Source organism: Terrapene carolina, unplaced genomic scaffold (assembly GCF_002925995.2).
Source record: "Terrapene carolina triunguis isolate 2854851 unplaced genomic scaffold, T_m_triunguis-2.0 Scaffold58, whole genome shotgun sequence".
Taxonomy (NCBI): Eukaryota; Metazoa; Chordata; order Testudines; family Emydidae; genus Terrapene; species Terrapene triunguis.
Genome location: NW_020664409.1, coordinates 11408438 through 11421532, shown reverse-complemented (window position 1 = coordinate 11421532; position 13095 = coordinate 11408438). Strand labels below are relative to the sequence as shown.

The 13095-nt window shown below is 42.3% G+C and overlaps 1 protein-coding gene across 3 annotated transcripts in view; it reads left to right on the top strand.

Annotated features, from left to right (window-relative positions):
- Positions 1 to 6616: 6616 nt before the first annotated feature.
- The window catches only part of GPLD1 (glycosylphosphatidylinositol specific phospholipase D1), a 39588-nt gene continuing 33109 nt past the window's right edge, over positions 6617 to 13095 (top strand). For all 3 annotated transcript variants that reach the window (XM_026660527.1, XM_026660526.1, XM_026660524.1), the window contains exons 1-2: positions 6617 to 6829; positions 9945 to 10000. In XM_026660527.1, the coding sequence (XP_026516312.1) occupies positions 6712 to 6829; positions 9945 to 10000 (174 nt within the window). In that variant the 5' untranslated portion in view covers positions 6617 to 6711. The remainder of the gene's footprint in view (positions 6830 to 9944; positions 10001 to 13095) is intronic.

Below are 13095 nucleotides of genomic sequence, written 5' to 3'. Positions count from 1 at the left end.
CAACCAGTTTTGCACTCACCTTATTGTAGCTCCATCTAGGTTGCATTTCCCTAGTTTGTTTATGAGAAGGTCATGCGACACAGTATCAAAAACTTTACTAAAGTCAAGATATACCACGTCGACCACTTCCCCCCATCCACAAGGCTTGCTACCCTATCAAAGAAAGCTATCAGGTTGTTTGACAGGATTTGTTCTTGACAAATCCATGCTGACTGTTACTTATCACCTTATTTTCTTCTGGATGTATGCAAACTAATTGCTTAACTATTTGCTCCATTATCTTTCTGGGTACACAAGTTAAGCTGACTGGTCTGTAATTCCCCAGGTTGTCCTTATTTCCCTTTTTAGAGCTTGGCACTATATTTGACCTTTTCCAGTCTTCTGGAATCTCTCCTGTCTTCCATGACTTTTCAAAGATAATTGCTAATGGCTCAGATATTTCCTCAGTCAGCTCCTTGAGTACTCGAGGACGCATTTCATCAGGTCCTGGTGACTTGAAGACATCTAATTTGTCTCAGTAATTTTTAACTTGTTCTTTTCCTATTTTTGCCTCTAATACTACCTCATTTTCATTGGCGTTCACTATGTTAGATGTCCAATCACCACCAACCTTCTTGGGGAAAACTGAAACAAGGAAGTCATTAAGCACCTCTTCCATTTCCACATTTTCGGTTATTGTTGCCCCCTCATTGAGTAATGGGCCTACCCTGTCCTTGGTCTTCCTCTTGCTTCTAATGTATTTGTAGAATGTTTTCTTGTTACCCTTTGTGTATCTAGCTAGTTCAATCTCATTTTGTGCCTTGGCCTTTCTAATTTTGTCCCTTCATACTTGTGTTATTTGTTTATATTCATCCTTTGTAATTTGACCTAGTTTCCACTTTTTTTAGGGCTCTTTTTTGAGTTTTAGATCATTGAAGATCTCCTGGTTAAGCCAAGGTGGTCTCTTGCCATACTTCCTATCTTTTCTATGCAGTGGGATAGTTTGCTCTTGTGCCCTTAATAATGTCTCCTTGAAAAACTGCCAACTGTCTTCAATTATTTTTCCCCTTAGACTTGCTTCCCATGGATTCTTACCTACCAACTCCCTGAGTTTGCTACAGTCTGTCTTCTTGAAATCCATTATCTTTATTTTGCTGTTCTCCCTCCTACCAGTCCTTAGAATCATGAACTCTATCATTTCATGATCACTTCCACCAAAGCTGCCTTCCACTTTCAAATTCTTAACCAGTTCCTCCCTATTTGTCAAAATCAAATCTAGAACAGCCTCTCCCCTAGTAGCTTTCTCCACCTTCTGAAATAAAAAATTGTCTCCAATACATTCCAAGAATTTGTTGGATAATCTGTGCCCTGCTGTATTATTTTCCCAACAGATGTCTGGGTAGTTGAAGTCCCCCATCACCACCAAGAACATAAGGTTGTTCTTATTTGCTGACTTGTCCTAATTTGTTAAAAACTGCTATATGAGGTAGCTAATTCCTACAGCTAGCCGTTTCTTACACTATAGGGTGTGTGAAACTGCTGTCTGTAGGAATTTGCTACTTATAGCGGTGGAAAGTTCCTACTTTGCTAAAAACTGCTATCTGATGTAGCTAATTCCTACAGATAGCAGTTTCACACACCCTATAGCAGGGGTCGGCAACGTTTGGCACGCGGCTCGTCAGGGTAAGCACCCTGGCGGGCCGGGCCAGTTTATTTACCTGCTGACGCAGCAGGTTCGGCCGATCGCGGCTCGCCGTCCCGGGCCAATGGGGGCAGCGAGAAGCGGTGCGGGCAAGGGATGTGCTGGCCACGGCTTCCCGCCGCCCCCATTGGCCCGGGACCGCACCATAGTAAAAACTGAAAAATGTTTCATGATCGTTTTATTAGATTTAACTCACGTTTTTAAATCATCACACAAATTAGAGTTGGCTATCCAAGCCTACTATGAAGCACTATATCTACATCTTTCTTGTTGTAATTTTTCACAACTCTGTTAATAAACTTCTCAAATGCAGTGCATTCATCTTTGGTGGCTTCTCATGTGTTAGATACTTCCAGTCCTTCATGATATGCTCATGATCAGGCAGAAGGCGACTTCTTTCAGAACACAAAATTCTATTCATTGAGGAAAAAGAACGCTCAACTGTAGCTGTTGTGACTGGAAGTAGAAAGAGATGAATTCGTACTTCTTTCATCCCAGGAAACACAGCACAAAAATTGGGTCGAACCATTAGTGATGATAAAGAAGAAGTTGAAATCAAGTCTACATTCATTCATCATATGATATTCCACTCTGTGTTCAAATTCTCTGTTCTGTCCTGATCACATGGCAGCCCCATTGCTGGTAGTGCCTCACTCCACTCAGCTGTCAGTGTTTTATAAGACAGGCATCTGTAAAAGCTACGTAGAGGTTGATGGAATCCAAAAGTTGTTGTAGAGATGTAAGAATTGAGTCCGTGTACTTTACTTTTTCAGCTGGCTTAACAAACACTTCTTGGCCTGGGCTACACTAGTGCGAGGGTTTGAACTAAGATATGCAACTTCAGCTACGCTATTTGCGTAGCTGAAGTTGAAGTATCTTAGTTCGACTTCCCTGGCCATCCTCACGGCAGCGAATCGACCGCTGTGGCTCCCCCGTCAAATCCGCTTACTACTCCTGCCGAGGTGGAGTACGGGCGTCGATTCGGGGATCGATTTATCGCATCTAGACGAGATGTGATAAATCGATCCCCAATACATCGAACACTACCTGCCGATCCCGGTAGTATAGATGTACCCTTAGTCTTCATTTAAGGAGTTAATATAAGTGTCCTAATTAGTCAACTTCTGAACTGAGGTCTTTGCTTCTTCTAGTATGTTTTCAATGGATATCTCTCTGATTGATCCAAGTGTAGCTTCCATTGCTGGACAGAGATCTATTACTGTTGGAGTAGATGCCTGGATGGCATTGTATAATGACCCAAGTGGTTTCAACAGTTGACTTACAAGAGAGAATGACGAATGTGTTCTCTGAACTTAGTAGCGAAAGTAGTCCACCAGCCTCACTAATTAGATCCATCCCATCTCGGTAGATACTTTCCAAAGCCAATAATAATGGTTGCAGTAATTTTAAGACAACAGCCAAGGATCACTCATGAGAAAGCCAGTGGATTTTCCCAGGAAGGACTAATTTGAACTTCTGTCCCAATGTATCTTCTATATTTTCCAAGATGCCTTTAAATGCCTTTTGAAGATTCTGCAGCTTGTACTAGTAGTAGTAGATGATCTCTGCAGTGTGTATTGGAGAGATTAGAGTTACACTTTTCTCTGAGCAAAGCTTGTACTCCACCATGTCTTCCAGAGAAGTTTGCAAGCTCCATCAAATACACACGCAGCCATCTGTTTGGGGGTCAATTGACAAGCATTTAACTCTTCTAAGATGTGGGTTGTCAGAGATGCAGCCGATGTGTCTTCTATAAACTGAACCTCTAGAAATTCATCTACTGATCTCCCACTGATATCAAGATAACATAGGCAGTGACTTAATACTTGACACCCATTTGCGTTGGTGCATTCATCAGCCATGTATGCACATTTTCTGAATGCGGTGAGAGAGTTCTTCACTTTTTCAACTGCTGAGTCTTTCACTGTTGCACTGCATGCTTCTAACCAGTCAGTTGAGTTTCTTGCAGAAAGATAGTGAGCATTTGCTGGTCTTGGTCGTAACCAGTGTCCAACTTCTGGATTAACAAATGACAATGCACTTAACATTGGCCTCCAGTCTGTAGTGTGTGGTATCTCTTGCTTAAAGAGAAAGTATGATGTGACAGCCATGTTTGTTTGCATAAACTGTGTTGTGTCTCCAGCATTCTTAACAGCCTCATTAAGTACTGCTAAAATTGGCTTTGACAATGACTGGCTTATAAAGCTTTCTGCATGTTGATGCAGTCCAGAGGATTGGTGTTTTTCAGCCTTTTCACATAGTTTGTCAGCATTGGCTTTGCTGATCAGTCTGGCAAACCAAGCTCCTCCACTTTTACTATATAAATCATGGTATGCTCACATATTGAATACTGTGTGCAGTCCTGGTCACCCCATCTCAAAAAAGATATATTGGAGTTGGAAAAGGTACAGAGAAGGGCAGCTAAAATGATTAGACATATGGAACAGTTTCCATATGAGGAGAGATTAAAAAGACTGGGGAACTTTCCGGCTTGGAAAAGAGGCTGTTGGGGGGGGAAGGGGTGTCTATAAAATCTTGACGGGTGTGGAGAAAGTGAAAAGCTCCCTCACATAACACAAGAACTAGGGGTCACTCAATGACATTAATTGGCAGCAGATTTAAAACAAACAAAAGGAAATACTTCTTCACACAACATACAGTCAACCCGTGGAACTTTTTGTTGTGAAGGCCAAAGCTAGAACAGAATTCAAAAAAGAACTAGATAAGTTCATGGAGGATATGTCTATCAATGTTAGCCAGGATGGGCAGGGATGCAACACCATGCTCTGAGAGCCTGTTTGCCCGAAGCTGGAAGTGGACGACAGGGAATGGATCAGTCAATAATTGCCTTGTTCTGTTAATTCCCTTTGAAGCACCTGGCATTGGCCACTGTCGGAAGACAGAGTACTGGGCTAGATGGACCATTGGTCTGACCCAATATGGCCATTCTTATATAAAAATTAATTATAATATAATAATGATTAGTACAGAAACTCCCAAAACACCAGCCAAAATTGATCACTTGGGCAACACAGCTTTGTCTGCTGGATACCTAGGCAGAGTAGGTGAGTTCATGTAAATACAGTCTGGTTCTGAAGCCTTCCCCCCAACCCTGGCTCATCATTATCTGTCAGGGAAGAGCTCATTCAGACCTTGCTTACAAATCATAATTTTAAATTATAAAGTTGGCTAACATTGCTGAAACGAATGTGCCAACATTGTCAGAAATAACAACAGCTGTGTGAGGAAGCTAGTCTTTGTTCATACTTTTCAAACCTATTATACTTTTTCAGGTACAAGTGTTTTATCAAACATTGTATATGCTTTAAAAGTGTGTATTAATGTTTCAATTTCAATTCAAATTTCTAACCAATGACAAAATGGTAACACTGTTGTAACTAGTTGACCACTGGGGGGTGTTGGGGAAATTCAGGGGGGGTGTACAGCCCCCTGGGGGGATGTAGGGAAGGCCCGGTTTCACTGAATTAAGTCTCCTGCTGCAGCACCTGAGTAGGTTACATCAAAGAGGAACTGCAGTGACTAGGCATTTGGATGCCTGTGCCTTTAAGAACTCAGCCCTGGGAAAGCCCATGCTGAGAGGTGTGGTCTGTGGGAGGGGAAATAAAAAAAACTCTCTGCTCCCCCCACCCCCTATTCTTTTGACCAAACACTGGTGTCTCAGTGCACCGGGGTAACTGTTATCCCCTCTGCCCCTCCCTGTGCCGGGGTTTTGCCCTCTGCCACCCTCTGGCAGTGCCTCACCCCTAGGCTTAACTCTGTCTCCTTCCCCTCCCCCCATCCGTGATTTTGCTTTCAGCCCCTATCCTAACCCTGCTTCCAGCTGCTTGACCACCCGGCCAGTCAATTTTCACCCCCTGCTCAGACCCTGGCCACCTCCCTCCTCCGATTTCCCCCCTTTGCCCCTTTAACTCCTGTAAAAAGCAGTCAGCAGAATCTTATGGCTAATAAGGGCAGGGTGAAGGGCAATGGCTTCAGCAGATGTTAGTGATCATGCTCAGTTTGTGTGAACATGCAAAAAAGCCCCTCTGATCAAATAAAAAGGCCCCTCTGCCCACCCACCCTATTTTTTTGGCCAAACACTGGTGTCTCAGTCCACCGGGGTAACTGTTACCCCCTCTGCCCCTCCCTATGCCGGGGTTTTGCCCTCTGCCACCCTCTGGCAGTGCCTCACCCCTAGACTTAACTCCATTCATATAAGTCTCTGCAAGATCTGGCCCGAAGTGACTTTTTCTTAGGTTTGCGGCTTTGTGACAGATTTTAAAATGTGACCAACTTTGCTCAAAGTCTTGTGAAACTTTTGACAAACCTGAGCCCCAGTCCTACTGGACTCCATGCAGGCACCAGAAACTGAAAAAAACCAGCAAACACTTTTACAAGCTGTATTACAAGAGCCCACTCAACTCTTAGTGGAAAACAACCTAAACACCAGTTTTACAAACTTCACTGGGTTATGGGACCTAAACCACAGAAACTTACATGCCAGTTGTTGGTGGGAGGAGTGGTAATAAGTTCTGTGGTTTCTCACCTCAAGCCTCGTGAAACTTGTATAACTGGTATTTATGTTGATTTCAGCTAAAAAATACCACTTTGTAATATTGTGTTAGTCTTCTATAATAGTTGATGTAGCTGCATACTACATATGCCATACTACAAATATTTTTGAATGACCCTTTTTATCTTACAATGATATCTCTATTTAAAATACAGAAGTGCAGAAGATCAAGTAATAGAAGTTACCCTCCCATAGTCTAGAAATGCCACAGATTTCAGGAGGGAAACATCCTGTAGTACAGATTTCTTTTGCCTTTGGTCATAAAAAACATCCACTCTGATGTGAAAGATAAGTGCTGATAATGATTAACATCAAACTGGAAAACGGGGGGCATTTCAAATAACCTGACAGTTTAGCCTCTGTGTCAGCGACATGCTTGAAAGGAGAGAAATATACTGTAACCTAGATTTCAAAGGTCACAGTAATACTGCCCCAAGCATTTTCAAACCCATGATTTATGTGCCAGTGTATTAGCAATATGGATGGTTGCAAGGTTTGGTCTGTTCTGCTGATTATAGTTTACAGCCTGTCCCAAAGATGTATGCCGTGTGGTATTTCAACACATATTGAAATAGGTAAGATACATACAAATATGCATTTTAGCATAATATTTTAAATTGCTTGCAAAGGAAAGCGAATACAGGATTGGCTAGAAAATAGGATCACTGGAAAGTGAAGGACAGTGATCATGCAAATTCCATCTTTCTTAGACTAAATAGCAGATATGAATGTCTGAGTATATATCCTGTCTGGAGCTTGTGCTGTAGCACTAGTTTTCCTGTTTATTTTTATGTTAGGTGTTTAGATCAATGTGAATTCTTTTATCTTCTAAAATGTGTGCATCATGTAATTGGAATGTTTGTATTTGTGTCTATGGATCTTATACAAAAATGGCCTGGTTAGCAGAAAGAAGAGAAGAATTAGCCTAATGCTTAACTTCACCAATACTATCATCTTTCTGATCACAGAATATGGGATATTTAAATTACAACTGATTTTCTAGGAAATAATTTATGGCTTATTTATATTTCTAAATGTTCTTTGTTGCTACATGGGTGTCTTAATTATATCAGCTTTCTCTGTTCAAATTGTTTTTAATAATATTGTACATTTTCAAAGCACTGTATATTAACTTCTTTGTAAAATAGGTAGTGAAGTATGATGCTGAATTTGTCATATAAAAATAAAAGTGCCAAAGTCTCTGTTGTACTTTTATTTGAGGTTGGTAAATATCCAGTTAAGCTAATGCCAAATAACATTATGCAACACAGAATCAAGGAGAGATGGGGCAAACTGGGGTGGAGGGCAGGGAAGAGGAATCATACATATTTTTGTTTGAATTTTTAAATAAATTTATTTTATTGCATCTGCTTTCTGGAAATATTCTACCAAATGAGTTTACTGGCAAGAATATTAATGGAAACAGTGAATTTTAAGTGAATGTTGCAGAATGTTCACTCACAACAAATTTTTAATTCATAATTTGTGAGTACTTGCACCAGAAATCCTGACTCTTAGTATTCATCTTAACCAAATACGGAATAAAAACATAGCATGTGGCCTTTGGCCAATCAAACTTCTCAAATTTCAAATATTGAATATTTGCAATTGTGAACAAGTTACAGACTAAGATTATGCACAGAATTTATTCAGGGCCAGGTTGTGCCCTCTTACAGTGTGTAGTACTGTAGGCTGGATCCTGCAAAGACATATGCAGATGCTTAACTTTGTACACCATGAGTAGTCCCATTGAAATTAATAGGACAACTCATAGAGCATAAAGTTAAGTAGCTGCATACGTCTTTGCAGGATTTAGGCTAAAGGTGCTTACTGTGAATAAGGATGGCAGAATCTGCAAAATTGAGATAATTCCAATCTGCTTGCAGAAAATTCAGAGACAAAATTTGACAGATTTATTCCAAATTAATCCACTCATTCTAATAAAGGACAAAATTGATATATTTTCCAAATTAAAAAAAGGCTACATTTATTTAATCCGTTGATCATGATTACCTGAGTAATGCTCCTTATAATTCGCTATTGGGTCACAATATATAACCATATTTTAGTTATTTGTCTGAAAATACCACTCATTGGACCCAATCTTTCTCTCACTGAAGTCAAGCCTGTTATCACTGAAGCAAATTGGAGTTCTGCCATTCACTTAAGTGGTGGCAGGACTGGACCCATAGTTAATAAAGATATCCAGTGCTAATGCAGGTAAAGACATTTCATTTCCTAAGCCATTTCTAGTTTACAGATCCATGAGTTACACTTTATAGAAAACAAACCTGGCAGAAATGGAATAGAATTTGATTTCATATAACACTTTTTATGTTCACATTTCTCAAAGGACTTTAAAATTAATTATATAGTCAAAATGTTGACTAAGTTTGGTGTAGGTAGCAATGCTTCCTTGCACTCTACTTGCTATGGCCATTCAAAAACATGTGCATGGACAAACATATACACCTGAGTGGAGCTCCATTGACGTCCGTTCCTGAGGCTCTACCATTGTAAAGATCTGCCTGCGACGGCGTAGATCAACTTGCAGAATCAATATATTTGATTAATAGTGTGTATGGAGGAATAGAAGAAATAAATTGCCAATCCAAGAATTCCAGGCACTGGAAATTATGTCTCTTCTCTGTTTAAAATATAGAACTAAGAAGGTGGAAAGGCCTATTAAGTCATCTTGTCTATTCCCTTGCTGATGAGAGATTGTTCTCTAAAGTATCTGTGTGTGCTTTGTATACTATAGTTTTAAATGGTCCAAGCTACATTAATAGTCAAAATGAAACGAGTATTCATAGCAAGAATTGCATAGCTGGTGGGTTTGCAGTTTGAACCAAATCCTTTTACAGAGAGAATATATGTAAATAAATTGTCTCCAGGGATTGTCACATTAACACAAGTCAAATGTAATCAAAGTTTGAACAATATTTCACTTTAAAATAGTGATGCCCATTTATTTTATTCTATAGTGTGATGCTTGCCTAGTAAGTACTGCTTGGCAATGTGCATGCCTAACTGATCAATGAGTAAACACTCTTTACTTTGCTGACTGCAGATTTTTGTTTTTCATGTATGGTAAAAATTAATCAAGTAGTTAAACATTAACAATGGGTCACAGGTTATATCTGATTCAATACCTTAGGGGAACAAAGAAACTTAAATGGTATGTCTATAAAAGAATTAATTAAAATTACAAGAATTACTTTCAAACTCAAATTCCAAGTAGCCTATCTAGTGGTACCTAGAATTTTGTGGAACATACCATATCAAAGCTGTGTGAATGAGCATTCCATTCCTTAATTGTGATAGTCTGGGCTCAGACGTAAGAAGACCCTTTGTTGTGTTACAGTACTAGGCTGGCCAATGCAGCTTGTGGTTTCTGGGAACTGGAGAGTCAAGGAGAACAAGGTCTCAGTCTGTGTCCAAAAGCATCAAAGAAATATCATCTTTGCATTCATTAAAACCGAGTACCATCTATTTGCTATGAGGCGAGAACATGTCATTTACCACATGGGAAATGTCAAGAGGAGTGATGTGCTGTATGCCAATGCCAGTTGTGTTATAAGTACACTTCAATTCATTCTAGCACCTATATTTTGACAGTACTTCTAACGAAAGCTGGGCCTAGCCACGATACTTTTAAGTTAGTTTTTAATATTATATGTTGTTTTTCAGCACACCGAGCTCTGGAATTTTTCAGTAAACATGAAGGGAATGTTAACTACAGAAAGGTAAGGAAGCATATTATTGTTTAATTGCATATATGTTGTGACAATTTCCTCTGCCCACTTTTTGTCTAGTTGTCAATCTTCAGACAGCGAGCTCATCAGATTCACACCTTTTCGGTGTGGAAAGTGCTTTGCCTATGCTGCACGCAACCGGAAATAAATATATAATAACTACCATTAGGTAGTTGTGTAGTTGTACAGAATTTTTTCTGCTTGTATTCTTGCCAACTGTCTTAAATTAATTAGTATTCCTCTTGAGGTAGATGTCTGGAGGAATTAATCAATGACTCCTGGAATGGAGATTTAACAACAAAAACAAGTAACAAACAAGAGTCAAGTTTGTGTTTTCATCAGCCACATGTAATATCACTTCAGATGAGAGAAAAGGTTTGTGTAATTATAGCACACTTCTACAGCCTTACCGCAGCCAGAAAAAACACTTTAAGCATGTGCTTCTCTTTAAGTATGTCTGAGTAATCACATTGAATGTGTGCATACATACTTGTATATACAGTAAACGCTTTGTTATCTGGCATGTTGGGGAAATTGGAATTTTTGATTAACTGGCACTCCCTGTTAACTAAGGGTATGTCTACACTACGAGGGTAGTTCGATTTCACTTAAATCGAATATGTGGAATCGATATTGCAAAGTCGAACGTGTGTGTCCACACTAAGGAGAGTAATTCGACTTTGTGAGTCCACACTAATGGGGCGAGCGTCGATATTGGAAGCGGTGCACTGTGGGCAGCTATCCCACAGTTCCCGCAGTCCCCGCTGCCCATTGGAATTCTGGGTCGAGCCGCCAATGCCTTCTGGGTCAAAAAATGTGTCGAGGGTGCTTTTGGGTAACTGTCGTCATCCGTCCGTCACTAACGCCCCCCCTCCCTCCCTGAAAGCGCCGGCGGGAAATCAGTTCGCGCACTTTTCTGGTCAGTGACAGCGCGGAAGCCACAGCACTGCGATCATGGATCACGCTGCGACCATCGCTGCAGTTGTGGCCGTTCTCAACACCTTGCAGCTTATCATACACCTTTCCCTGAGGCAGATGCAGAGAAATCAGGCGAGGAGGCTACGGCACCGCCGTGATGGCCTGAAGTCGGAGAGTAGCACAGAGCTGTCAGAAACCACGAGACCCAGCGCCCAGGACATCACGGTGGCAATGGGTCATGTGGATATTGTGGAATGGCGATTCTGGGCCCGGGAAACAAGCACGGACTGGTGGGACCGCATAGTGCTGCAGGTCTGGGATGAATCCCAGTGGCTGCGAAACTTTCGCATGCGGAAGGGGACTTTCCTCGAACTTTGTGAGTTGCTGTCCCCTGCCCTGAAGCGCAGTGACACCTGGATGCGAGCAGCCCTGACTGTCCAGAAGCGAGTGGCCATAGCCCTCTGGAAGCTTGCAACGCCGGACAGCTACCGGTCAGTCACGAACCACTTTGGTGTGGGCAAATCTATCATGGGGGTTGTTGTGATGCAAGTAGCCAACGCAATCGTTAAGGTACTGCTCTCAAAGGTAGTCACCCTGGGAAACGCGCAGGTCATCATAGATGGCTTCGCCGCGATGGGATTCCCAAACTGCGGTGGGGCTATAGATGGGACTCACATCCCTATCCTGGGACCGGACCACCAGGCCAGCCAGTACATTAACAGAAAGGGCTACTTTTCAATGGTGCTGCAAGCACTGGTGGACCATAGGGGACGTTTTACCAACATCAACGTCGGATGGCCGAGCAAGGTTCATGACGCTCGTGTGTTCAGGAACTCTGGTCTGTTTAGACGGCTGCAGGAAGGTATTTACTTCCCGGACCACAAAATAACTCTTGGGGATGTGGAGATGCCTACAGTGATCCTCAGGGACCCAGCCTACCCGCTAATGCCCTGGCTCATAGAATCATAGAATATCAGGGTTGGAAGGGACCTCAGGAGATCATCTAGTTCAACCCCCTGCTCAAAGCAGGACCAATTCCCCACTAAATCATCCCAGCCAGGGCTTTGTCAAGCCAGGCCTTAAAAACCTCCAAGGAAGGAGATTCCACCACCTCCCTAGGTAACATGAAGCCCTATACTGGCGCCCTGGACACAGAAAAAGAACTCTTCAACTACCGGCTGAGCAAGTGCAGAATGGTGGTGGAGTGTGCTTTTGGCCGTCTCAAAGGGAGATGGAGAAGCTTACTGACTCGCTGTGATCTCAGCGAAACCAATATCCCCATTGTTATAGCAGCTTGCTGTGTGCTCCACAATCTGTGTGAGAGCAAGGGGGAGACCTTTATGGCGGGGTGGGAGGTTGAGGCAAGTAGCCTGGCTGCTGATTACGCCCAGCCAGACAGCCGGGCGATTAGAAGATCCCAGCGGGACGCGCTGTGCATCTGGGAGGCTTTGAAAGCTAGGTTCCTGAATGAGCAGGGTAACCTGTGACTTTTCAGTTTGTGTACAGAAAAGCTGAACCTGCCCCCATTTCTTTACCCAGTTCATTTTGACTATCCTCTCCAGTTACATACCCCCTTCACCCTCTTCCCAAAAAATAAAATCAGTTCTATTTTGTTAATGAACACCGTTGTCTGTATTACTGTTTTCGCGGGAATGTTTTAAACCGGGGACGCAGACTGTGGCGGGGGGCGGGTTTAGTGTTCTGATGCAAATGATGCTTCTAAACTCCAGGACTGACAGGCTCCGCAGTGGTGGACTGGTTATTTCAATGGAGCCTGCCAGCACTCCTTGGGGGGACTGCGTGTATGTGTCGGCTATGTGACTTTCTGGCAGGGGGAGTAGGGTTACTGATCCCCTGCTTCGTGGATCTGTGAGCCAGGATAAGGACTGCTGCATAAGATCTGTAACTGCCCTCCCCCGCTACAAAGTCACAGAGCAACCCCCCCCCCAGAACATGAAAACCACCTCCAAGACTGACCAGGGTAACCAGTGACTGCACTGTGTATGTGTCCTGATGCTGGACCTGACCCCGCCTCTGTAGCCTGCTAAAGGTGACTGTCCTGTCCAATTACCAAGCCCCTTCCCCCCTTCAGACAGACTCTCCTCCAAAAGAACAGGATGGAAACAGTAATGAACAGAAACAAATATTTTATTATGAACCACACATGA